Source organism: Oncorhynchus clarkii, chromosome 14, assembly GCF_045791955.1.
Source record: "Oncorhynchus clarkii lewisi isolate Uvic-CL-2024 chromosome 14, UVic_Ocla_1.0, whole genome shotgun sequence".
In the NCBI taxonomy this organism is placed as follows: domain Eukaryota; kingdom Metazoa; phylum Chordata; class Actinopteri; order Salmoniformes; family Salmonidae; genus Oncorhynchus; species Oncorhynchus clarkii.
The window spans coordinates 9010365-9034417 of NC_092160.1; the positions used below are offsets into that span (position 1 = coordinate 9010365).

General features: G+C 42.1%; 1 protein-coding gene across 3 annotated transcripts in view; it reads right to left on the minus strand.

The window, feature by feature from the left end:
- LOC139366228 (rho guanine nucleotide exchange factor 6-like) overlaps positions 1-23714 on the minus strand; it is a 32866-nt gene extending 9152 nt beyond the window's left edge. The window contains exons 1-18 of one of the 3 annotated variants that reach the window (XM_071103472.1): positions 23407-23714; positions 22087-22170; positions 19763-19847; positions 11407-11519; positions 11035-11239; positions 10868-10920; positions 10634-10728; positions 10006-10101; positions 9605-9727; positions 8211-8349; positions 6879-6938; positions 5484-5630; positions 4118-4204; positions 3951-4032; positions 2921-3036; positions 2423-2611; positions 1497-1517; positions 547-640 (exon numbers count right to left, since the gene is read on the minus strand). In XM_071103472.1, coding sequence (XP_070959573.1) covers positions 547-640; positions 1497-1517; positions 2423-2611; positions 2921-3036; positions 3951-4032; positions 4118-4204; positions 5484-5630; positions 6879-6938; positions 8211-8349; positions 9605-9727; positions 10006-10101; positions 10634-10728; positions 10868-10920; positions 11035-11239; positions 11407-11519; positions 19763-19847; positions 22087-22170; positions 23407-23571 — 1954 coding nt within the window. In that variant the 5' untranslated portion in view covers positions 23572-23714. Of the gene's footprint in view, positions 1-546; positions 641-1496; positions 1518-2422; positions 2612-2920; positions 3037-3950; positions 4033-4117; positions 4205-5483; positions 5631-6878; positions 6939-8210; positions 8350-9604; positions 9728-10005; positions 10102-10633; positions 10729-10867; positions 10921-11034; positions 11240-11406; positions 11520-19762; positions 19848-22086; positions 22171-22337; positions 22432-23406 lie in introns of those variants that run through there. The other 2 variants (XM_071103474.1, XM_071103473.1) reach the window with 2 other exon arrangements.
- Positions 23715-24053: the final 339 nt, after the last annotated feature.

Below are 24053 nucleotides of genomic sequence, written 5' to 3' on the forward strand. Positions count from 1 at the left end.
TGTTGGAACGGTGTGGGCGTACCCTAACAACAGTTTTGTTAATGCCGGTCATAAAAATATATTAATGACAACAAGTAAACAGCTGATTGGCCAGCTCAGCCAACGAACCAATGTTACGTCATGTTAAACGAGGAAAGAGAAAGCATTTTTGAAACAGTCTGTTTGAGATACAAGGTGGTGCCCCCCCCCCCCTCTAATTTACACTTTGGCCACAAATACGAGTATAGGACGAGTCAACAACATTATTTGGGTACGAGTTCAACTTTAAACACTAATAAGATGCAGCTGGATGTGTTTGATGAGTAACTGACTCACTCTCACCTTGAGAAGGCGCACAGACTGCGAGTTACCGTCAACCACGTGAGATACACGTTTGAGCTAATATGCAGAGAATTACATTGTGTTGATTCACAGAGCTAGAAATTGGTCATTGGTTAGGTGGCGGGTGGAATTTGTCACACAGAGTGTGAATCTGTGCTTTCCTTGGTGGCAACACATTTGGACACTAGGAAATTCTACATAATAGTGTGTAATGATCAAACCTACTTTTCCGCAGGAGGAACTCATCGTCGGAAGGTTTTCGTTCCGTTTTGCGTTTCGGGAGGAACTTCTTAATGGGCCTCGGACTTTTACCGGAGTCCTGTAGGAGTCGGGGAGAAGTGTTAGCAGGGTAGAGTACACAGTGACAAACGTCGTCAAGCCAGGGGAAAAAGACCACGGTAACTGCAAGCCTACAGTAACACACATCGCCACCATGGACAAAAACAAACAAGGTCGACAAAGTCTTACATATTGCATAAGCATGGGACGGTAATAACCAAAGAAACCTGGGTCATGTTCAGTAGGACACGCAACATGAAAAGAAAATTGGTGTTTCTTATTGAACAAGTCTAAGTAGTCACTCCCTCTCTGTCAGGTTTCGTCCCTTTGGTGGCTAATGAACATGACCCTGGTATCATTTTAAACAGTTTACTTTTAAAAAAACTAAATTGTCTTCTGAGTCATTAATTATGTGATTTCCAGCACACACGTCACACACTTGGAGCAAACTGTGTGGCCTATGATGTCATCATGTCAGCTAAAATGGATATATTTCACCATTCATGAGCCAAAGATGAAGATCCTAATTGAAACAATGAATAATTCAATGTCATCCTTTCATTTGTATTCTATTTGTAAACGATTCTATTTTAAAACCTGGAAAGGGAATGAGTGTTTCTGCACCAAATTCCACTTGTACAAGTATGGCTTTCTGTTATCTAGAAATCGGGCTTTGTTGTTACCTAGAAAACAGATAGAGATCTCAGGTAGACCGTCTGCCAGAGGTTTTGGGTGACTACGGGGGATAAAAGACAGACAAGGCAGCAGAGAACACAGGAAACCGACAGCTTACAGCAGAGGAAGAGGAAAACAGAGCAATGGGTTGCCACTTCAGCACAAGGGCGCACACAAGCACACATATCCACACAGTAAGAGAGAGATAGATCTAGCCTTACCTTCAATATATAAGACATTCTCTATAGAAGCCAGTTTGGAGAGAGAGAGAGAGAGAGAGAGAGAGAGAGAGAGAGAGAATTTTCTTTGAGAATTTTGATAGAAGTAGATTAACAGTGAACATTTCAGTGCCTCCCCCCATCCTGTAGTGTGAAGAAAACAGTGATGAAAATATAACATGGTAGGGGAGAGAGTTAAAGGGGGAGATGGATGCATTATACAAAAGGGTAGAGAAGGAGTCCCAGTTATTAGCTGCTTTAACTCTGGGGGCAGAGAGCATGGTGCGTTATTCTCAGTGATGAACTACCACACATAACCCATTTTTGGTTATTGCATGTATGTAACGTTGTTTGTCTGCTTTTAAAAAAATGGATTTCAGGACTCGCAAAACTATAGCCATTTTTAAAAAGGACTATTCTGGCAAAAAAAAAAATGGAAATGGAATGAACTAGAAAGAACATGATCATTCTAGCTCACCCTAATCTCACAATGACCACAGCTGTATCTAGTGCAGCCAACCACCAGGTCAAACAAGTCTTTACCAGAACTAACGTGGTTACTTAACAGGAACTACATGGTCATCCTATAGCTTCCGGGAGCACCGTTTGCCTACTCATCTGCTAAGCGCTCTGCCCACACAAACAGAGCTATATCCCAGAGGGTTTTTCCATAGTCCTATTAGAGTCAAGTTACTGTGAGACGTAAAGCAGTGTTCTGTACCCCAGCTCCTGAAGAAACTTAGCGCATGCAGGCGTTTGTCCTAGCCCAGCACAACATCCTGATTCAAGTAATCAACTATTCTTCCAGACCTCGATAAGAACAATCTAGAGGGTTAGTGCTGGGCTAGAGAGCTGCGCACACTGCAGCTCTCCAGAATCAAGAGTGAAGAAACCAGAGATAGATGGACTATAAATCTGGGTTGGCCTACCTCCTTGTAGCCCAGTGCAGCAGAGGGCTTGAGGGGCGGGGCAGGACGCAGGCAGCTCAGGGACCAGGGTTTGGTGGTCTTGGGGGGCTCCAGTGGTCCCCGGTTGGCCTGGCTGGGGGTGATGAAGATGGGCAGGTGGGACTGGTGAGTGGGAGTGCCCACCATACTGAGTGGTTTCCCCCCCTCGTTCTATATCATCCATACACAGAGGTAAGCCACAGTCAGAAAGAGGGGATGTGTGAGGTTCAATGGAAGTTTAATGCAAGTGCCAGCCATGTGTGAAGTTCAGTGGTAGTTCATAGTTCAGTGCAATGCGAGTTCTAGCTACGTGTGGAGTGGTGTGCACGTTGTCACATCACTGGCCATGTCTAAAGGGAAATACACCATTTTGTTGAGTGCACATTCTCTACACATAACAGCACTTCCTGTAGCTTTGAAACAATAAATAATGCAGTGTATGAACGTGTGTGTGTGTGTGTGTGTGTGTCATGTCTTTACCCTGATTATGGTGCCCACAGGGCTTCCACCTTTGGTGTAGGTATTGAGATGGTCCAGCCAGTCCTGCAGTTCCTGGGGGTTACTGCAGATCACTGTGACACGATCAAACATGCTCCCTGCAACACACACACACACACACACACTTCAGTGGGTTGCACTTTGCTGGGAAGTTCCAGGCTAAGCTACCTAAAGTTAGGTACGGGTAACACTTTGTTAGCGAGCTGTTTCATTAAAGCCCACAAGTCTGACATGAATCATAAACGCCCACCATGGCACAGTGTCAAGACTGGATGACAAACTGGATCATGGCGTCATGGTTACAAAACAAGTAAGCCTCAGTACAAAACCACTGGCAACTGGAAAATACGAGGTCAAATCATGACGTCAGCGATCTTCAGGTCGGAAAGTTAGAGCTCTTATAAAGAGGCCCGAGTTCCAGAGTTGGAATTCTTAGTTGGAAGATCGTTCGAATCAAATTTTCCCCAGTCTGAGCTTGTTTATTTCAGAGTTCCCAGTTGTTTTTAACTCGGCATATATCATAGCATGTGTCAAGTGGCAAGTAAATAAGACAACTCTGATGAGTGGTTCTCCCAGCAGTCTTGTCATGTTAAATGATAGCATTACATAAACACTATGATTCATAGTTCACATAACTCACTTAGTATCGCTTCCTTTCCCCCCTCAGTGAATATCATAAGTCTTAAATCATTTAACCAGACATTAATCAAGGTTTACACAGCCAGAGTTTGTACTGAAGGGACTGGAATAAGAATGACTGCCAAAGCAGCTTGATATTATTTTATCAAAGGAATGCTATATAAAAAAAAAACTCCATTGGTTCACTTAAATGAGACGCAAATGGCCATTAATAGCCTACAACCCACGGATGTAACAGGAATATGATAACGGACCAGTGACCTCCAATCTACTCAACAGGACCTGTGTATGATACGGCCCTTTCAATAATTGTGCCGCAGATTATAGAGTATTCCGGTCTTTCTCCATCTCCTCTGAGATGAATTTACTGTACCTGTGATATCAAAGGCATAGTGGCCGTTCTCTGTGTCGTCTGTCTGTCTGGAGACCGTGGAGCCCGTCAGTGGCAGCCTTCCCTGTTGGAAAGGAGAGAGGAGGGGGTGACACACTGCCACAGATACTTGGGAAACACCTGGGACACATCTGGTGCTTGTTGGTTACCTGGTATATGAAGCCGCTCATCCGCGGACTAGCAGACAGCATGACGAGCACACTGGGAAACATCATGAGATAGCGCTCCTCTTTCTCCTATGGAGAACACACATTAACACAGATACAGCATGAACGAATCAGACATGGCTGTGTGTCAAATACACACATTGACACCCACAGACAGAGATGAGTGTCTGAAAACTCTAGCAACGGGACGTGAAAATCAGTTGCGTCGATGATATTTGGGGAGCAATATCGTAGATTATGAATCCACAAATCATAATATTTCAGCAAAGTTAAAGATGCACTATAAAGAAATTGCTCTGCCATTTCCCGGTTGCTAAAATTCTAAATCATTCGCCAAATTTCAGTTTATGTGACAGAGCAAGTGAATATAGTGTAGAAAATCATTGTACCATCTAAACCGCTGTGAAATACAGTATTTTGCCCACAATCAAAAATATTGTATTTTCAGCTGTTTGAAGCTAGTTTACAAAACCGAAAGTAAGATACAAAAACTAAACATTAAAAAGGGAAGCCTAGAAAAAGCGCACATAGAACAGATCTACCACTTCTTAGAATTGCTTTCAATGAGAATGAAAGATTTGTAACTCACATTTCTATGTGAATATTGTCAGGTCTCCCAAAAAGTTACATATTGCAGCTTTAAAAAGGTAAAGAAAACAGGTTCTGTTTGAAAGATGTTAGATAGATGTTGGCTGGTGCTTCAATAAGACCAAAACAAAGCCAGACATTTGTTCCCCTCAGCCCTCAGATCCTCATATTCGACCCCTACACAGAAACCACACTACAGGGGGGGATGACTTTTCACTCTACAGTCTGTGGTTTCTGATTCATAATGAATTCAAATATTTGAATAACATTGGCTTAATGTGGGAGAGGCGGTGGCGATCACAATATAGGACTCATATTCAGAACGTGTTGGACGGAAACAAACTGATCTGCTCTGAATAAAGTCGTCAGGTGCTGAAATATTACAATTCCGAAAGGGGAAATAAGTCCTTGGATCGATTCGAAGCCTGTGAGTGAACAAACAAGCAACAATTTTACTTCCTGTTTGTCAAGCATAAAAAGTAACTGGTCCACCTCACTTTTCCCTTTATTTGCTTTGCCCAAGCACACATGCATGCTGCTCAAAACATTAATATCCATTCAACCACATGGCTGTGAAAGGAGCCATTGGAGTCGTTCATTTGAACTTTGACCTTCTCGGAGGTTGCCTGTTGCGCTCCGTCTGGATTGTTGCCGATACACACAGATCTATGATTAGGTTACCACCCCCAATCCTAACATTAACCATTGGTAGACTCATCTTAGTTCAGCATATAAGGACACCCGTATCTGTTGCTCTCACCTCATTGGTCCCATTCTGCATGTGCACCTGGGACATGTAGGCCACGTGACCCAGAGACTTCATTCCGTCTCCCTCCCAGCCTCTCACTGGCTCTGACAGGATCTGTAGTTCCAGGTTCTTACGCTTCCGCAGGTCCTGACACTGGGTCTGAAATGAGAGGGAGAGGTGCCAATTAATGTATATTGCATATAAGACACTGTTAGTGTGTGGTGGAAACAGACAGACAATAAGACAGCCATTTTAAGCCTGGGTTAATATAATATAAAATGTCCATGATACGGCATTAGTGCAACAGGTATAACGAGTTACAGAGAACAGATTACGGGACCAGAAGGGGGATTCCCCCTCTCACAAAGACAAAATGACAAAGCAACATCCACCAAGTTCTGACTCAGACATAAAGAGCAGGAGCGTATGTAAATAGGCCTGGCGGACCCAAAAGAACAAGTTAACCTTTGGGAAGCACAAACACACGCCCTCAGCACACATCTCACACACAGACACCTCAAGAGACTACAGTACTCTCAGCCACAGTGGAAACTGCCTCTCAGACTATTTCTCCAACAGACACCTTGTATTGACTCTCATCTAACGCTCATCTTCAAAATCTGTGCTGCTATTTCAGTAGCAACCCACCGTAGGAAAAAGCTTTTCACTGAGGACATATTACACAGGAAGCAATTCATGAATTGCTTTCATGAAGACACTGAGCGCGGTTATTTGCACACAATAATGCGATTATTGTGGATAGTAAGGTTAATATAATAGTTTGTTTAAAACTTGCACATGCTTGGGAAGAAGAACGATTTCCATAATAACACAGAAACCAGTACATGGACACATCTGAAATCAGGCTACCCGATGGGACTTTTGGTAAATGCAGAAAATCGCCAATCAAAATAAAACCTACCACAGTGACCATGTTATTTTTACGAAAGCTTTTTGATTCAGAGTTCAGACATATAACGTTTGAATGTGAAAACTATTTATAAGAAGCATATTTTCAGTTTTTCAGAACTCACTTCACTGGTGTTAGAGGAAGGCTCTGACCTACTGGTCCTGGCACATGCACAGATCAAATACACCGATGGAGCGCTGATTAAGCTGTTTACATGTCCTAATCATTCAAAAGATTGCGCAGAAACCCAGGCGTTTTAAATCGGCATGTGCTTTATTAGATTTTGACCTTACGCCGATTAGGATAAACATTGTACCCTGTTTACATGACTATTTCATAATTTGCCTACAGCCATAATCAGTTTAATATTAAATTACATTTACATACAATAGTCCTCACTGACTTGTCTCTCTCTCTGTAGTGTGTTAGTAATATAGAATAGATGACGCTACTATAGACTAGTAAGATTCTACAATGCACAGGGGTTCTGTACCTACCACCAAGCTCTTAAAGGCCACCGTTGCCTTCAAGATGTCACTGTAGTCCGGGTGGGCCTCCTGCAAGACAGTCAACAACAACACCAAAAACCTGTTAAATAACTTAGATTTTATACACACCACCTTATAAAAAGGCAGGGTTAAAAGTAAGCCGGTAGAGTCAATGGAAAAGAATAAGTGGGTTACATAGTGGTTTGATGAGAACACTTCCATTTTGCCAAGGCGGAGACGAGTGGCCAAGGCGGAGACGAGTGGCCGAGACGGAGACGAGTGGCCGAGACAGAGACGAGTGGCCGAGACAGAGACGAGTGGCCGAGACAGAGACGAGTGGCCGAGACAGAGACGAGTGGCCGAGACAGAGACGAGTGGCCGAGACAGAGACGAGTGGCCGAGACAGAGACGAGTGGCCGAGACAGAGACGAGTGGCCGAGACAGAGACGAGTGGCCGAGACAGAGACGAGTGGCCGAGACAGAGACGAGTGGCCGAGACAGAGACGAGTGGCCGAGACAGAGACGAGTGGCCGAGACAGAGACGAGTGGCCGAGACAGAGACGAGTGGCCGAGACAGAGACGAGTGGCCGAGACAGAGACGAGTGGCCGAGACAGAGACGAGTGGCCGAGACAGAGACGAGTGGCCGAGACAGAGACGAGTGGCCGAGACAGAGACGAGTGGCCGAGACAGAGACGTGCGCAGACAGCAGTGGACGCATCCATCGTGTGGTCTAATGACCATCGCAGAATGTAGTTACAATACACGTTTAGGGGTTTCGTAACAGAAAGCCGTTTCCATTCATCAAATGGTGGGCGCACAGAGCAATGTTCGGACGCTGGAATTATTTTGTGAGTGGACGAACGTGCACGGGTAGCTTGCAGGAGAACCTTTTTCAAGTGATTGTTCGACAATCAGATGAAGACATCATGACTGGTTGTGTTAATGCCACATTGAAATGTAATACATGCCAAATGTTATGACAATTCATTACTAAGCCTACAGAGATCATAAGAAATTAATAGGGATTCTATATATAATTCTATGATTACACCTAGGCTATTACACACACACAGAGTACCGTACCAGTAAGAAATTAAATATACTTTCACCCCTGAATAAAGGTGGATGTAAAAAAATAAAATGTAAATAATCCAACTACATTAAGATGTTTGGGAGGGATATCAAAACATGGTATAGCAATGGTATTTGAGCATTGAAGCGGAGTGCCATCTGGGACAGCAGAGGTGAGTTAAATTTCAGTTGCATATGGTTCTATAGATGGGCCTATAGAGAGTTAAGCAACTGCCCTCCATGTTGGCTCTAGATGAGGCCTACTGTACCTCCACGTGTCTCTCCAGCTCCTGCAGCAGGACAGGGTACTTGTCCAGCCTCATGAAGGGTTTACTCAGGCTGGTGGTCAGGGTCAGGATGCCTGGCGTACTGGCCCCCTGGCTCTCCATAAACGTACCCAGCTCCTCACTACAAAACAAACACACCCACACACACACACACACACACACCAGGCTTACGATGTAAAGAGATAAAGGGGAAAGATTCTACCAAGATTCCCCCCAAAAAATACTTTGATTTTGGAGTGAACAATCAATTAAGTCAATGTTGAATTTGTTTGATAGTGAAAGGACAAAACTTAAAAAGATCCCACAGTATGAAAGATGCTAATTAGTTTAGTGTGAAATCGAAAGTGCCTCATCTGTCTCGAACAACAACCACAACTATAGATATCCTGTGTGCAGCTTCCTGTACGTGTGTGTTCTTTTCTCTGCAGTGCATCTTTTCACATTAACTGTGCAGCAAGAGACGAGGGAAATAAACAATTGTTGCAAAATAGCATACATGATTAATTTGCTAAACTAACATAATAATTACACAACCGCTTGATTCATTTCTTGGTTTTAATTACCACTACCGTGTGTGAAGGACCGCAGAGGATCCATTAAGAGGTGCAGAGGCTCCGGGCTGATTGCAGTGAATGACACAGTGAGGATATGATGACGGTTGGCTACACACTGAAGGTCACTCATTCATAGTTACAACTGATAAGCGAGAAACCCCTCTGTCGTGTCCAATAATGTATATAAACCCTGGATTTGTAACGATATGCATTGGCCATTGAGAGGCATTGAAGCCACTGGTCGGCCATTTTGGCACTCCCAAGTAGGAGTCCTCCATAGGAATGAATGAAATTCTACAGTATTTAAATTAAAATGTTTCAAGGACAAAATATAAGTATTTTTTGTTGTTGTACTGGGGACAGTAACATTAGCATGCACAAAAAAAATACTTTAAAAGGAAAATGTTTATATTTTTTTTCTTCTTTTTATGTTTAGCTCAGATATAATTTAAAGTATGCATTAAGGAGTCTGTAATAGAAAAACAAATGCAGATGCATTTATTAGTATCTCCACAACTTCCAAAATCTTTTTTTTTTTTTTACAACACAGGAGGAGTACCAAGATGGCTGCGAGGTGGCTTCAACACAAGCCCCCTGTCAGTCATCCAGGGTTTATATATACACATCATTGGTTACACCTCTACATTTAGAGAGAGAAAGTATGACACCTAGTGGGTGAAAGAGAAACACCAACTAATTCCAAAGTTATCCACAAAAACATGCCATTTTCCTTGCATTGTTATACTGACTGTTGAATTCAATGAAATGTGAATAAAATTTAGATTAATGTAATGCAGAACTGAGACGCCAATAAGGCCTGACCTGTGGTCAGTGAGTACGCAGACAGCTGAAGGGTGACTGGAGCAGTAGGACAGGTACAGCATCCTGATCTGCCCAATCAGGTTGAGGTAGCAGGCAGCCACTCGCTGCTGGCTCTCTGGAACCCTGCAACACACACAGAGAGAAGTGGGTGAGTTAGTTGGTAGGACAACAATTGGGTTGTTCCTGTATCTTTGGTTTCAGATATCGGTCACTAGGGGGTGCACGTCGTCCGAGGCCATCCAATCTAGATCAACATCTCAACAGAATATCTGGTAGAAACAGTCCGGCATGTAAAAAGTCTAGTGGCAGATTTGACATGCGGTTAGGGTAATGTGGTTTGATTCAGTTGCCTCAAATTAGCAGTGCCTCCACCACAGCCATTAACACTCTCAGACGCTTACTTGGTACACTCCTCCAGAGCCATAACCAGGCCCTGCTGGAAGGTGAGGATCTCCTCCAGGTTAGCGCCCAGAATGCCACTGTCTGTAACACTCAGCCTGGACACCACACAACAGAGAACATAGAATTATAATGAGTAGATTGAATACTCATTAAAAAAATATGTTAAACAAGGTACATACAGTGGGACAAAAAAGTATTTAGTCAGCCACCAATTGTGCAAGTTCTCCCACTTAAAAAGATGAGAGGCCTGTAATTTTCATCATAGGTACACTTCAACTATGACAGACAAAATGAGGAAAAAAAATCCAGAAAATCACATTGTAGGATTTTTTATGAATTTATTTGCAAATTATATATATATATATATATATATATATATATATATATATATATATATATATTTCCTAATTTTGTCTGTCATAGTTGAAGTGTACCTATGATGAAAATTACAGGCCTCTCATCATTTTAAGTGGGAGAACTTGCACAATTGGTGGCTGACTAAATACTTTTTTGCCCCACTCTAGGTCATTCTAAGAGAGATTCACAATGACAAAGTTCTTAAGTAATTGGTATTTTAAGATGAATAAACATCTGAATGAATCCTCCATCCTTGTTCTTGAAGCTTACTTGTCGCTTGCCAGTAGAGGTCGTAGGTAAGAGCTCAAGACTGTCTGCAGCTCCTTGACAAACTCCCGCTCATGCTCCTGGATGTCTTGCACCACCTGAGAAAGATAATTGAAATAAGCCACATCCCACATCCATGGTGTTACAGCCTATACAGTTCCCCTAAGCAAAGCTGTCATGGCCCAGCGCATACGGAGCTGTAGAAAAGGGAGATCCAATGGGAGAGGGCCCACTCACCACACTGTAGTAGTTCTTGGTAAGTTGAGTGGCTTTAGGAGACACAGGCTTATCTGCAGGGCATAAAGGAATTAGAACCCGAGTTTTGGAGCAGCAAGTGACATGCAAAATGATCTAGTCTAAATCCATTCCAGGTACTACATAGACTCGTCCCCAACCCGACCCACCGCAGGGCTTGACCTCACGGACATAGTTGCTGGGGAACCAGCCCGTCTTGCCGTTGAGCGTGCCCTCCCACCAGCCGCCCTCCTCCTGGCGCGACACACCGATCAGGTCTCCCTTGTTGAAGGACAGCTCATCCTCGTTATTCTGCTTGAATTGGAAGCGCGCCTTCACCAGCAGCAGCCCGCCCCCGCCGTTCTCCGACATCTCCTGGTTGGGTAGAATGCGTGTCAGTTTACTGAGTGGTAAACAACCGCAACGACCAGTATTGGGGTCCATTCCATTTCAATGCAGCCAATTTAGGACATAAAAAAGACATTCTTGAGATGGAATTGACATGAACTCTGTGAGCTGTGCGTGTGTTTGTGTGACCCTACCACTGGTTTGGATGGTCTGCGCAGGGACTTGGATGAGGATAGTGTGTGGGAAGAGGTGGACTGACTAGGAGCGGATGTGCCGGACTGGGGACATGACCTCTCAGTGCCACAGTCTGTGGAGCAAAAACACAGACCGAGACTTTTGAATATTTCATTATGATCCACAAAAAAAAGAAAAGACATTGTGAGTGCAAGGACTCAAATAACTTAGGTTATATAGATGTTTGTCAGTCAGTCGTGAATACAACAACTTACATCATTCTTATAATCAAGTACAAAAATCCCTGTCACATTTATACAATTACTCATAACAGATGAGATTACACAAATATCTCGCTCTCTCATACACGTCAGTGCTGCTTCAGTAGTTAGGTTAAACAGCATTGGGCTGTGTACTGCACAGTGGTAGCAGCTTGTTGATGAGAAGGTGTTTCAGTGCAGGCTGTTGGCTCTGCTGCGCTTGACAGAATCACCTCAACTCTGCTAGCTAGAATTGATCCCCGGCCAGCTCAGAGCAGCCATCTAACACAGACAAGCCCAGAGACCTTGTTGTACATTATCAATGACAAACATCAAAGAGGGCAAAGGCCTAATGATTCATACCTCTAATGTGCTTACACTCATATTTATTTGGATGTTGAAGCTAAAACATTTATTTCGGTTCTACAACATTTTGGATTAGTTGTGTTTTATATGAAGCGACAGTACAGAATGTACTTATTTGAGGGTATTTTCATACATACAGTATCAGTCAAACGTTTGGACACACCTACTCAATCAAGGGTTTTTCTTTATTTTTACTATTTTCTACATTGTAGAATAATAGTGAAGACATCAAAACTATAATATAACACATATAGAATCGTGTAGTAACCCCCAAAAAGTGTTAAACAAAATCTAAATGTATTTGAGATTCTTCAGAAGCCAACCTTTGCCTTGATGAGAGCTTTGCACACTCTTGGCATTCTCTCTCTCATCCAGCTTGATGAGGTACCTGGAATGTATTTCAATTAACAAGTGTGCCTTGCTAAAAGTTAATTTGTGGAATTTCTTTCCTTCTTAGTGTGTTTGTGCCAATCACTTGTGTTGTGTGACAAGGTAGGGGTGGTATACAGAAGAATGCCCTATTTGGTAAAAGACCAAGTCCATATTATTATGGCAAGAACATATCAAATAAGCAAAGAGAAACGACAGTCCATGACTACTTTAACACATGGTCAGTCAATCCGACAAATGTCAAGAACTTTGAAAGTCTCTTCAAGTACAGTAGCAAAAACCATCAAGAGCTATGATGAAACTGGCTCTCATGAGAACCGCCACAGGAAAGGAAGACCCAGAGTTATCTCTGCTGCAGAGGATAAGTTCATTAGAGTTAACTGCACCTCAGATTGCAACCCAAATAAATGCTTCAGAGTTCAAGTAGCAAACACATCAACAGTTCAGAGACTGCGTGAATCAGGCCTTCATGGTCAAATTGCTACAAAGAAACCACTAAAGGACACAAACAAGAAGAAGAAGAAGAGACTTGCTTGGGCCAAGAAACACGAGCAATGGACATTAGACTGGTGGAAATCTATCCTTTGGTCTGATTAGTCCAAATTTGACATTTTTGGTTCCAATCGGCATGTCTTTGTGAGACGCAGAGTAGGTGAACGGATTATCTCTGCATATGTGGTTCCCACCGTGAAGCATGGAGGAGGTGTGATGGTGCTTTGCTGGTGACACGGTCTGTGATATATTTAGAATTCAAAGCACACTTAACCAGCATGGCTACCACAGCATTCTGCAGCAATACGGCATCCCATCTGGTTTGTGATTAGTGGGACTATCAGTTGTTTTTCCACAGGACAATGACCCAAAACACATCTCCAGGCTGTGTAAGGGCTATTTGACAAAGAAGGAGAGTGATGGAGTGCTGCATCAGATGACCTGGCCTCCACAATCACCCAACCTCAACCCAACTGAGATGGTTTGCAATGAGTTGGACCGCAGAGTGAAGGAAAAGCAGCCAACAAGTGTTCAGTATTAGAGGTCAACCGATTATGATTTTTCAACACCGACCAAAAAAAGCCGATACCGATTAAATAATGACAATTATAACAATACTGAATAAACACTTATTTTAACTTAATAAAATACATTTAGTCTCAAATAAATAATGAAACATGTTCAATTTGGTTGAAATATTACAAAAACAAACTGTTGGAGAAGAAAGTAAAAGTGCAATATTTGCCATGTAAAAAAGCTAACATATGAAAGCTGGTGGTTCCTTTTAACATGAGTCTTCAATGATCCCAGGTATGACGTTTTAGGTTGTAGTTATCCTGTTGGAACTAGGGGGCAGTATTTTCATTTTTGGAAAAAAAACGTTCCCGTTTTAAACGGGATATTTTGTCAGGACAAGATGCTAGAATATGCATATAATTGACAGCTTTGGATAGAAAACACTAACGTTTCCAAAACTGTAAAGATATTGTCTGTGAATATTACAGAACTGATGTTGCAGGCGAAAGCCTGAGAAAAATCCAATCCGGAAGTGCCCCAGGTTTTGAAAGCGCTGCGTTCCAATGAGTCCCTATTGAGCTGTGAATGTGCCATCAACGAGCTTACGCTTTCTACTTATTCCCCAAGGTGTCTACAGCCTTGTGACGTAGTTTTACGCATTTATGTTGAAGAATAGCCGTAGGCGGCCACATTGCGTAAGTGGTCACATGATGGCTCCGAGAGAGATTCTTGCGTAAAATACAGAGGTAGCCATTACTCCAATCGGTCCTACTGAAAAACGAATTGTCCCGACGGATTTATTATCGAATAGATATTAGAAAAAAACCTTGAGGATTGATTATAAACAACGTTAGCCATGTTTCTGTCAATATTATTGAGCTAATTTGGAATATTTTTCGCAGTTTTCATGACTGCAATTTCCGGGCGATTTCTCAGCCAAACGTGAAGAACAAACAGAGCTATTTCGCCTACAAAAATAATATTTTGGGAAAAAAATGAACTTTGGCTATTTACCTGGGAGTCTCGTGAGTGAAAACATCCGAAGTTCAAAGGTAAACGATTTAATTTGATTGCTTTTCTGATTTGTGACAAGGTTGCCTGCTGCTAGCAAGGCATAATGCTATGCTAGGCTATCGATAAACTTACACAAATGCTTGTCTAGCTTTGGCTGTAAAGCATATTTTGAAAATTTAAGATGACAGGGTGATTAACAAAAGGCTAAGCTGTGTCTCAATATATTTCATTTGTGATTTTCATGAATAGGATTTTTTTTAGGGATATTTATGTCCGTTGCGTTATGCTAATTAGTTTCCGCCGATGATTACGCTCCCGCATGCGGGTTTGGGAGTCACAAGAAGATAAGGAATTATAGGACTATTTCTCTATACATTTGTATTTCATATACCTTTGACTATTGGATGTTCTTATAGGCACTATAGTATTTACAGCCTAATCTCGGGAGTTGATAGGCTTGAAGTCATAAACAGCTCAATGCTTGAAGCACAGCGAAGAGCTGCTGGCAAAAGCACGAAAGCGCTGTTTGAATGAATGCTGTCAGACTGCTCTATCGAATCATAGACTTAATTATAATATAACACACAGATATACGAGACTTAGGTCATTAATATGGTAAAATCTGGAAACCATCATTTCGAAAACAAAACGTTTATTCTTTCAGTGAAATACGGAACCGTTCCGTATTTTATCTAATGGGTGGCATCACTAAGTGTAAATATTGCTGTTACATTGCACAACCTTCAATGTTATGTCATAATTATGTACAATTCTGGCAAATTAATTACGGTCTTTGTTAGGAAGAAATGGTCTTCACACAGTTCGCAACGAGCCAGGCAGCCCAAACTGCTGCATATTTCCTGACTCTTCTTGCATAGAACGCAAGAGAAATTACACAATTTCCCTAGTTAAAAGAAATTCATGTTAGCAGGCAATTTTAACTAAATATGCAGGTTTAAAAATATATACTTGTGTATTGATTTTAAGAAAGGCATTGATGTTTATGGTTAGGTACACATTGGTGCAACGACAGTGCTTTTTTCACGAATGCGCTTGTTAAATCACACGTTTGGCGAAGTAGGCTGTGATTCGGTGATAAATTAACAGGCACCGCATCGATTATATGCAATACAGGACAAGCTAGATAAACTAGCAATATCATCAACCATGTGTAGTTAACTAGTGATTATGTTAAGATTGATTATTTTTCATAAGTTTAATGCTAGCTAGCAACTTACCTTGGCTCCTTGCTGCACTCACATAACAGGTAGTCAAGCCTGCCACGGTGTCCTCGTGGAGTGCAATGTAATCAGCCATAATTGATGTCCAAAAATGCAGATTTTCAAGTTTTCATAACAATCGGCACTAATTAATCGGTCGACCTCTACTCATTATATGTGGGAACTCCTTCAAGACTGTTGGAAAAGCATTCCAGATGACTACCCCATGAAGCTGGTTGAGAAAATGCAAAGCTGTCATCAAGGCAAAGGGTGGCTACTGTAGTAGGATGTCCCTTGGGGGCATCCGTACCTAGGTAGGACATGCAAGGGTTAGGTTAATAAACAGGCTGGAGCTAGAACCTCGTTGTCGCGCAGTATCGTCTGCTGTCTTTTTACTGTCCCACTCTGCCTAACCTGGTTTACAGCTTTGGACAAGGTAAGCTGGGAATCCAACTGTAACTTTTCAGAAAGTGATATATTCCTTATTCCGACTACAATCCGATCTCGGATCAGCTCTTCCCTGAGCGCGCCAAACTGACAATGTTCTGCTAGTTTGTGAACAGCTGTGATAAAACTGTCGGTGGTTTCACCCTGCTCCTGTTTGCGCATATTAAACCTAGCTCTCTCAAAAATAATGTTGTGTCTCCCTACAAAATGCGTTTCAAAACAGTCTTTAACGGCACTGTAGTTAAGTTTCTCTTCCTCGGTCAACGTTGAAGCATTTAATATATCCTCGGCTTCATCACCCATAGAGTAGATCAGTGTATTAACTTGAAATGCCTCATTTTTCACGTTTAAGCCTGATGCTACCCTGTACCTTTCAAAGCGCCTGATCCATTTCGGACAGTTTTGAATGTCCATACAAACAAAATTCTCCGGGGGACTAATGCGAAATCCGTCAGCACAAGCCACTGGCCTGTCCGTGTTTGCGCCAGAGCCCGTTGAACTTGGAGTCGCAAACCCTGAAATCCCGCCAGCTTCTTCCTCTTGCAACATGTTGCTTAGCAGTAGCTTAGTCCTTGCTCGTTAGCTAGCAAAATAATGATATGCACTGTTTTATCTCCAACACTGTGCCCTCCCTGCTTTGAAACAGCCCGAGTATGATTTACTCGGTACCTCCTTCACGTTTATGTGATTTTTAAAACCACTTCTGACATCATGTAGTATGACCTAAAATAAAGACGCGCGACAACGAGGTTCTTTTAAAGAATCTCAAATAAAATAGATTTTGATTTGTTTAGCACTTTTTTGGTTACTAAATGATACCATATGTGTTATTTCATCATTTCAATGTCGTCACTATTATTTTACAATGTAGACGTTTTTTTTAAATAAACTTGACTGGTACTCTCTGTTTAGAAATTAAAGCACTTTATGCATCTAGTACCTCCATTTGAAGGCATCATAATTATTTGAACAAATTCACTTATAGTGTATTAAAGTAGTCAAAAGTATCATATTTGGTCCCATATTCCTGGCACACAATAACTACATCAAGCTTGTGACTCTACAAACTTGTTGGATGCATTTGCAGTTTGTTTTGGTTGCGTTTCAGATTATGTTGTGCCCAATAGAAATGAATAGTAAATCATGTATCGTAGGTTGATTTGGACATGAACAAAATCATCTTCAAAGAGCTGACTAACAAACTCTCCGCATTCTCAGACAGGAGGAAAACCTTGTAGGACTACCAGACTAATACTGGAAAACACCTGGCAGCCATCATGTGAGAGGATTCCCTTGAAGGCGCAGTGATGCATCAGCTCTTTATGATTCACATAGAGATAAGACAAACAGACATCCAGCCACAGCAGTACCAACAGACCTGGGCATGTCTCTGCCACAGCCACACTCTTTCCCAATGCAAGCTGCTAAAACGAAGCCAAATATAGACCCATAGCCATCCTTTACAACTTAGCCAACACAGTATTATATCTATACTTGTATCGGTGTCGGGAAGTGACAGCAAATCCTCTTTTAATGAGCGAACACATGACTTTACATGACATGTGCATCCTTGTTGGCTGGTAAGGAGTCTAAATCCACTTTCCAAGGAGGGACAGTGTCCCGGAGTAACACCTTTGTCTAATCTCCTTTCATTATAGGAGTGGATCATCGCTAAGCTATTTAGACATGTTTTGATAGAGAGCCAACCATCTGGAAGACAGGATTAGCCAGATATCCTCTTAGCTATACAGACTGAGACCATTGTAATGAGAATTGATAAAGAGAGATTGGCAAAGCCGGTATCTCTGACACTGATCAGTGAGTCATGTTATTGACCATATTGCTACAGTCTGGACATGACTCTGGAGGGAAAAAAACAGTCCGATCATGTTTTTATTCAACCTTTTAGACCTGATAAAAACAAATCCATTGGAGACCTGGCCATGTATGCTACAGGAAAGACTCATCCAGATATCAAACTACAAAAGGTGCCTCCGGGGTTCTGAGTTCCCCTTTTACAATTGAGGGCACTCCCATCAGCATTAGGCCTACGTACTGTATATCCATGTTGGTTCAGCCAACAATTTCTAGGGCACCGCCAAGAGTCAAAGCCAATCTTGACCTCACTCCCATTCCTCATCATTTTGCAGCTGCAGATGGGCCAAAAGAGCAAAAACAACAGGCCAGTATAGTAGAAGTTGTTGTGTTTCTCTTAGGGCTGTGTGTGTGTGTGTGTGTGTGTATGTGGGGAGGGGGGTTATCACACGGATTCCACATGCCTCAGCACATGCAGTGAGACGCCCAGACAAGCCCTGTAGTCAGCAGCCCCCTCCTTGTGGCCTGGCAACCACTGCTTCTTGCAGCTGCACTGTCAGATTGTGCACACAAGCACACAGAGAGACAGCGACAGAGAGAGGACACTGTGCAGAGGGAGGCTTGCCAGAAAATCACAGGCAGCAGAAACACAGAGAGATGCCTCTTCTTGATCACATTAAAGCGCATGTGACTAATTCAGCCCAAATGAACAGCACTAGATGTTTTGAAGATTGGCAAATAGCTTCTGGTCCTCTCAGACGCCATTAGATGATTTGCATATCAAGCTGATCACATCACTGAGAGGAGAGAGGGCAGAGCGAGAGCTTTTGGTCCAGTTTTCATGCTGTGGCCTGTACTATCCATGCTCTCTGATGAGGACTGGCGCTAAGACAACTTCAAACTGATAACGAGACTGTAACAGATACAGTGAACTGATGGCTTTGAAGACATTGAAAGCTTTTAGACTTCGCAGCAAAAGCTTCGCACTAGCAAAAAAGACAAACACTGGTTCGATTGGAGTGACAGTATCGGGTTGCCATTTAAGCACGTGCACGTCTTAGAGCCAAGCTGCACCGTTGCTTTGACTTAAAATACAATTTCCTCATATTGACAATGAAACACTGTATCCGCCAAGTAAATTCCACTCATACCACTGAACTTGCTGCAACGAATAAAGCCTTATTCAAGCTCAGCCAGGTGTCTTACGAATGCAATGTGACAGAAAAGAGCCAGGCGTGTTCAGTAGGACGAGAGCCAAAGACACGGTAGTCATCATAGTAAATATGGTACTCTGCAGGAGGCCCATAAAAACAGCGAGACACAGCGATGCTAGCTGCCTGTGAACAAGACACCTTTCATGATTCACCAGGCCTTCTGGGACCAATCCAGGCAACAAAACAAAAACATGACAAGCATGTTTACACCCTCACAGACATGGCAGAGTGCGTTAGAAACGACAACGCTACACGTGGTCATTAGGAGTCTCGGCAGTGCACACGCTAACAAGTAGCTGTAAAATGATTCACTCCACTTGGCTCCTCTTTTAGAGAGGGCAGATTAGTCATGTGGCATACATGTGTATTATCTTTAGTAGCATACACATCAATGATTACAACGTTACTTTGCATGACAATGAAGGCGAGTATATATTATTTCAGTCTCAGCCTTAAAAAAAACCATTATGGTCTTTATTCAGTGGGGTGCAAAGTTTACAACCTTGAAGATAGAAGTATAAGCTAGTTGTATAGAGTGAGAATCATGCCCGTTTTACACAGTGCATTTCTATCTGAATGTGTTGTAGCTTTGCATCCTCCTGAATAAGGCCCAGAGCAGATCAATACAGTCATCAGACTGACCTTGGGTGGCAAAGTTGACTCCCAGCAGAGTGGTCAGCACTTTGTTAAAGTTCTCCCCAGTGTACAGGCACTCTGGTTCAAATCCCTGGCAGGAGAGGAGAAAAGACACAAAGAAGACACTTTCAATTCAAAAGCAAAATGCCTAGCTGCTCATATGACGGACTAAAAACAGCAGAGGAAGAGAAGTAGGTCAAAAATCATTAGCATCAGAGAGGCTTTTCACTGATAACAAAGAAGTAGGAGATGCTGCCTTGCTAACTATCACACTGAGAAGCCTGACTGCAGCCCAGCAACAACACACAATGGAATACGACTTGCACACAACAAGACAGAGACATGTTGAATGTGAACCATATTTTTAGTGGCATAGCGGTTTTGGTAACAAAACAGGCGGTTCCCTCCTCATTTGCCATTCGATGCACACTAAGCACTCGCTCGCTCTCTGTCTCCCGGCCTCACAGACAGCCAGCTATCCACTTTCCTCTAGCAGCTATAGTTTCACATTTTAAATAAAACATCTTAGATATAGAGTTTGGGTAGCAGGGCATGAGGAATCGGCTGACTATCTAGCCCTTCAGAGCCAAAGCTACTGTGACTCAGTGGTAGTGCATAAGCCACGCTTCAGCTTTGGTAAGACTATCACAACACATTTGGCTCTCTGTTAACCATGTCAAGGTGAAAGACTACTGGGGCAGCTTGTAATACTGACATATGTCAATCTGTTGCTTGTTCATTTTTGACAACATCCACAGAGAACCGAAGCATGGATCAAAACACAGTTACTTAAAAGCTAAACAATCTGGCATCGGAGGCTAAAATATGACATATGAAACTCACTTGTCCGTCTTTGTCAAAGAGCCTTGAGCAGGGGCTGGGTAGTATGTGACTCACATATGTTATAACTGTATATTACTGTAGATGTCTATGAAAAAAAGATACTGCAGGCTCAGGCTGTATATATATATTCAACTATACTGTAGTCGACTAGAACTGGTCAAGTTGGCCCTCAATCCGTTGCTGCTGCTTCCCCTTTCTGCATCTCTGCGCAGAAAGGAAAAGTTGAGAGAGTGACTGCTCGCTTTCTCTCGTCACATGACAGCCCCACGTGCCTAGTTTGTCTGTGGTTAAGAAAAAGAGAGAGGGTTTCAGCATCACATCACTGACCAGAGCAAGGGAAGGGCCGAACTGCAATGGTCCGAAAAAAAAAAGTCAAGATGACATTTTACTGGGACTCTCCAAATCCTTACGGTCGTGAGCTACTGCACTGCCGCAAAGGCTCTAATTATGGAGGAGAAGTGGGATTGCTGCATGAAAGCAGAAGGGACCTCCCAAAACAAAAACAGGCCAGCCAGCGTTTCTCTTCCTCAACCACTTGACTTGCAGCAGCGAGCCTGGCTGATTCAATTACTTTTTTTTAAACAAACCAACTTATGTGGTTCAAGACAAGAAAGGACTATTTATAAAAGGTTGGGGAGTGAGAGGCACGACTGTCCAACACGGCAGTCCCTATACTGCATAGGGAAGGAAAGGACTTCCACCACCCTCTTATTATCCGCATCACCATTCATTGTGCTGGAAATATGTTAGGCCTGAGGGAGAGACTAGTTTAATGCGGATTCTGCTGAATATGCTACATGCAGACATAAATATCAATGTGACTTCTTATTGTGGCTAAGGGGGGGGGGGGGGGGGTCATTTTCACTTGAAAGGTAGAGAGTACAGCTAGATTTCTGTTGAATTGCATTGTTGCTCAATGTACACTGCTCAAACAGTGGACAGTGGAGCCTTATTCAAGACAGAAGTAGTCTCAGTTGACCCATCAACAAGCCGCTGTCTGTCTGTGTGTTCTGTGGGAGTGACTGAAAGCATGCCTACTTAAGAGGGTAGCCCCATTCCACAAGGCAAGCAAGAGACATGTGCCAAAAACATTCTACATGCAGAAGAAAACAACCTGTGCTTAAATAACAGCAAACCAGTTCTAGGCAAGTTAAGACTGTAACCTGTGTTGAATATATTGCCACAGTCATGCAGTATTATTTTCTAACCATGGCTTCACATTTCTCAGCTATGACACCAATCCTCAAATAAGTTTGTAGTTAACCATTTACTGGAGCCTAGAAACAAGAATTCGGCAACCAACTCAAGTCAAAATGTCCAACAACAACAAACACATTATCGTATAAGATGTGTTCGAAAAGCATTTCACTACACCCCCGCGAAATATGTGTATGCGACCATTAAAATGTGATAGAAGAAAGCAAAACATTGCAACATAAAATAGATTAAACAACCACCACAAACAAAATATACTTGAAATGACTTACCTCTACTTTCAAGGATGTACATCCTCTCAAAAACTCCTTGATATTAGCGATGCAGTCGGCTTCGTTTCTCGGATCCTGACAGTACTAAAAAGAGACACGAAACAAATATATAAAAACATAGCCTACCTTGGAGATAAAGATAACGGGTTAATTTGGTTTAATTATAGGCGTTGACGCAAATGACAACTCAAGATGGGAAAAGAAACAAAGTAACAATCCACTGTATCCTTTGGAATGTTGGTATATCTTACAGTTTACAAAGTAACTGTGGATTCTTCCTACGCCTGTCTCATTCATGTATACATAAACCCACCAGGTCATAAACCCACCTCTCGCTCAAACTCGCTCAAGGGGGCAGTCGCATCAGGAAGCGAGCCTTTGAGGAGGAAGTGACGTGCAGATGACCTCTCACTTCTCCGCTGCGTTGCGTCTTATTTTTTTGTCTAGTCAGTGACAATCAGTTTTAAATAGGATGAAATTAATTTATTAGAGTGCCTACAGCCGATGTATGCTAAATGAATCATGTATGTTTTCCTTTGTTTTACGGACTGCATTCAGTTGGCCTGTACAAAATACATTACAGTGAATGTCTGGTACCCCATAAAATCAACCTGCTAAAAGTGCAACGCTGCATGTTGATTGTTTGTCATTCTGTCTCGGAGCCTACTTTTTGTATCACAAAATGCACGTGGAACTACTATACATTCATAAGACCACAATTAATAAAAGTGATATATTCTAAAAGTTTAACTTGTAGCCATCACATCATTCTAAAATTGTACCCTAGATAGTCTTTCATGTGATATGACTTCAACATAAACAACAGATGCAGATGCATCTAGCACAGGTGAGAAAAAGCATTGGATAGCAGAATGTGCATCAGTTTGAATATATAAGGATATTTGGTGACTTAATGTGTTTTGGAACGTTATAGTTACTTTTAAGACTAAACCACAGAACAATAACTAAACTCGTTAGTGAACTTCAGAATGCGGAACACTTTTTTCACTTCACAGGAAGTCAGCAAGTTATCCTATACAAATGTAACAATATTTTACATTATTGATATATGGCTCATCGTAAAGTTGCATGTGGCACATTCATTTATTCCAAATGTTTTAACTAAGACATGTTACATTACATTTCTCGAATGGAGATGAGCAATTTGATCATTCTACCCCTCCCTTCCTCTCCAGAGACGCTGCCAGTGTTTTTTTCCCCTCGCATTTGAAAAGCGTTATGACTTTGTAAATGACTTTTCCCGTTATCACTCACTGTTATGTTGCACTTATAACAGTGCATTTACAATGCTGCGCTTACCTTTGGAACAGAGCCGGGCACGAGCCGCTCCATAAGTTTGCACAGGACGACCCCATCTTTCAGAGATGTTTTCAGAAATTCCTCTGGGTCAGCTATGTTCTTCTTGGGTGAATTAAGTACCCCTAATGATATCAGCCACGTAACCGTCTGCTCTTCTGGGTTCATATCTCCAATTTACCCTCCTTATTATGCATCCCCAACGAAGGCGCAAAGTTCCAGAACTCTGTATCAAAATGTTGTTACCCACATCCGTATCACACTTCTGCTTGTAAAAACTCCGTTAGCACTAGTATGGGGGTAGCCCTACTGGTTAATAACAAGCACTGTACAAAGACATATAGCCATTAACCCTTGTGTGGCGTTTGGGTCTAAGGGATCCATGTTCAATGTTTACCTTTAAAAAAATGATACAATTAATTATTTTTTCAACTTTTTTTTAACTTATTGGCCTTGGCTAATTTTCTGTGAAAAACATGTAAAAGAACACATTTTCATTTCTATTATGTACAGTACCAGTCAAAAGTTTGGACACACCTACTCAATCAAGGGGTTTTCTTATTTAAAAAAAACGCATTTCTACATTGTAGTGAAGACATCAAAACTATGAAATAACACATGTAGTAATCAAAAAAGTGTTTTATATTTTA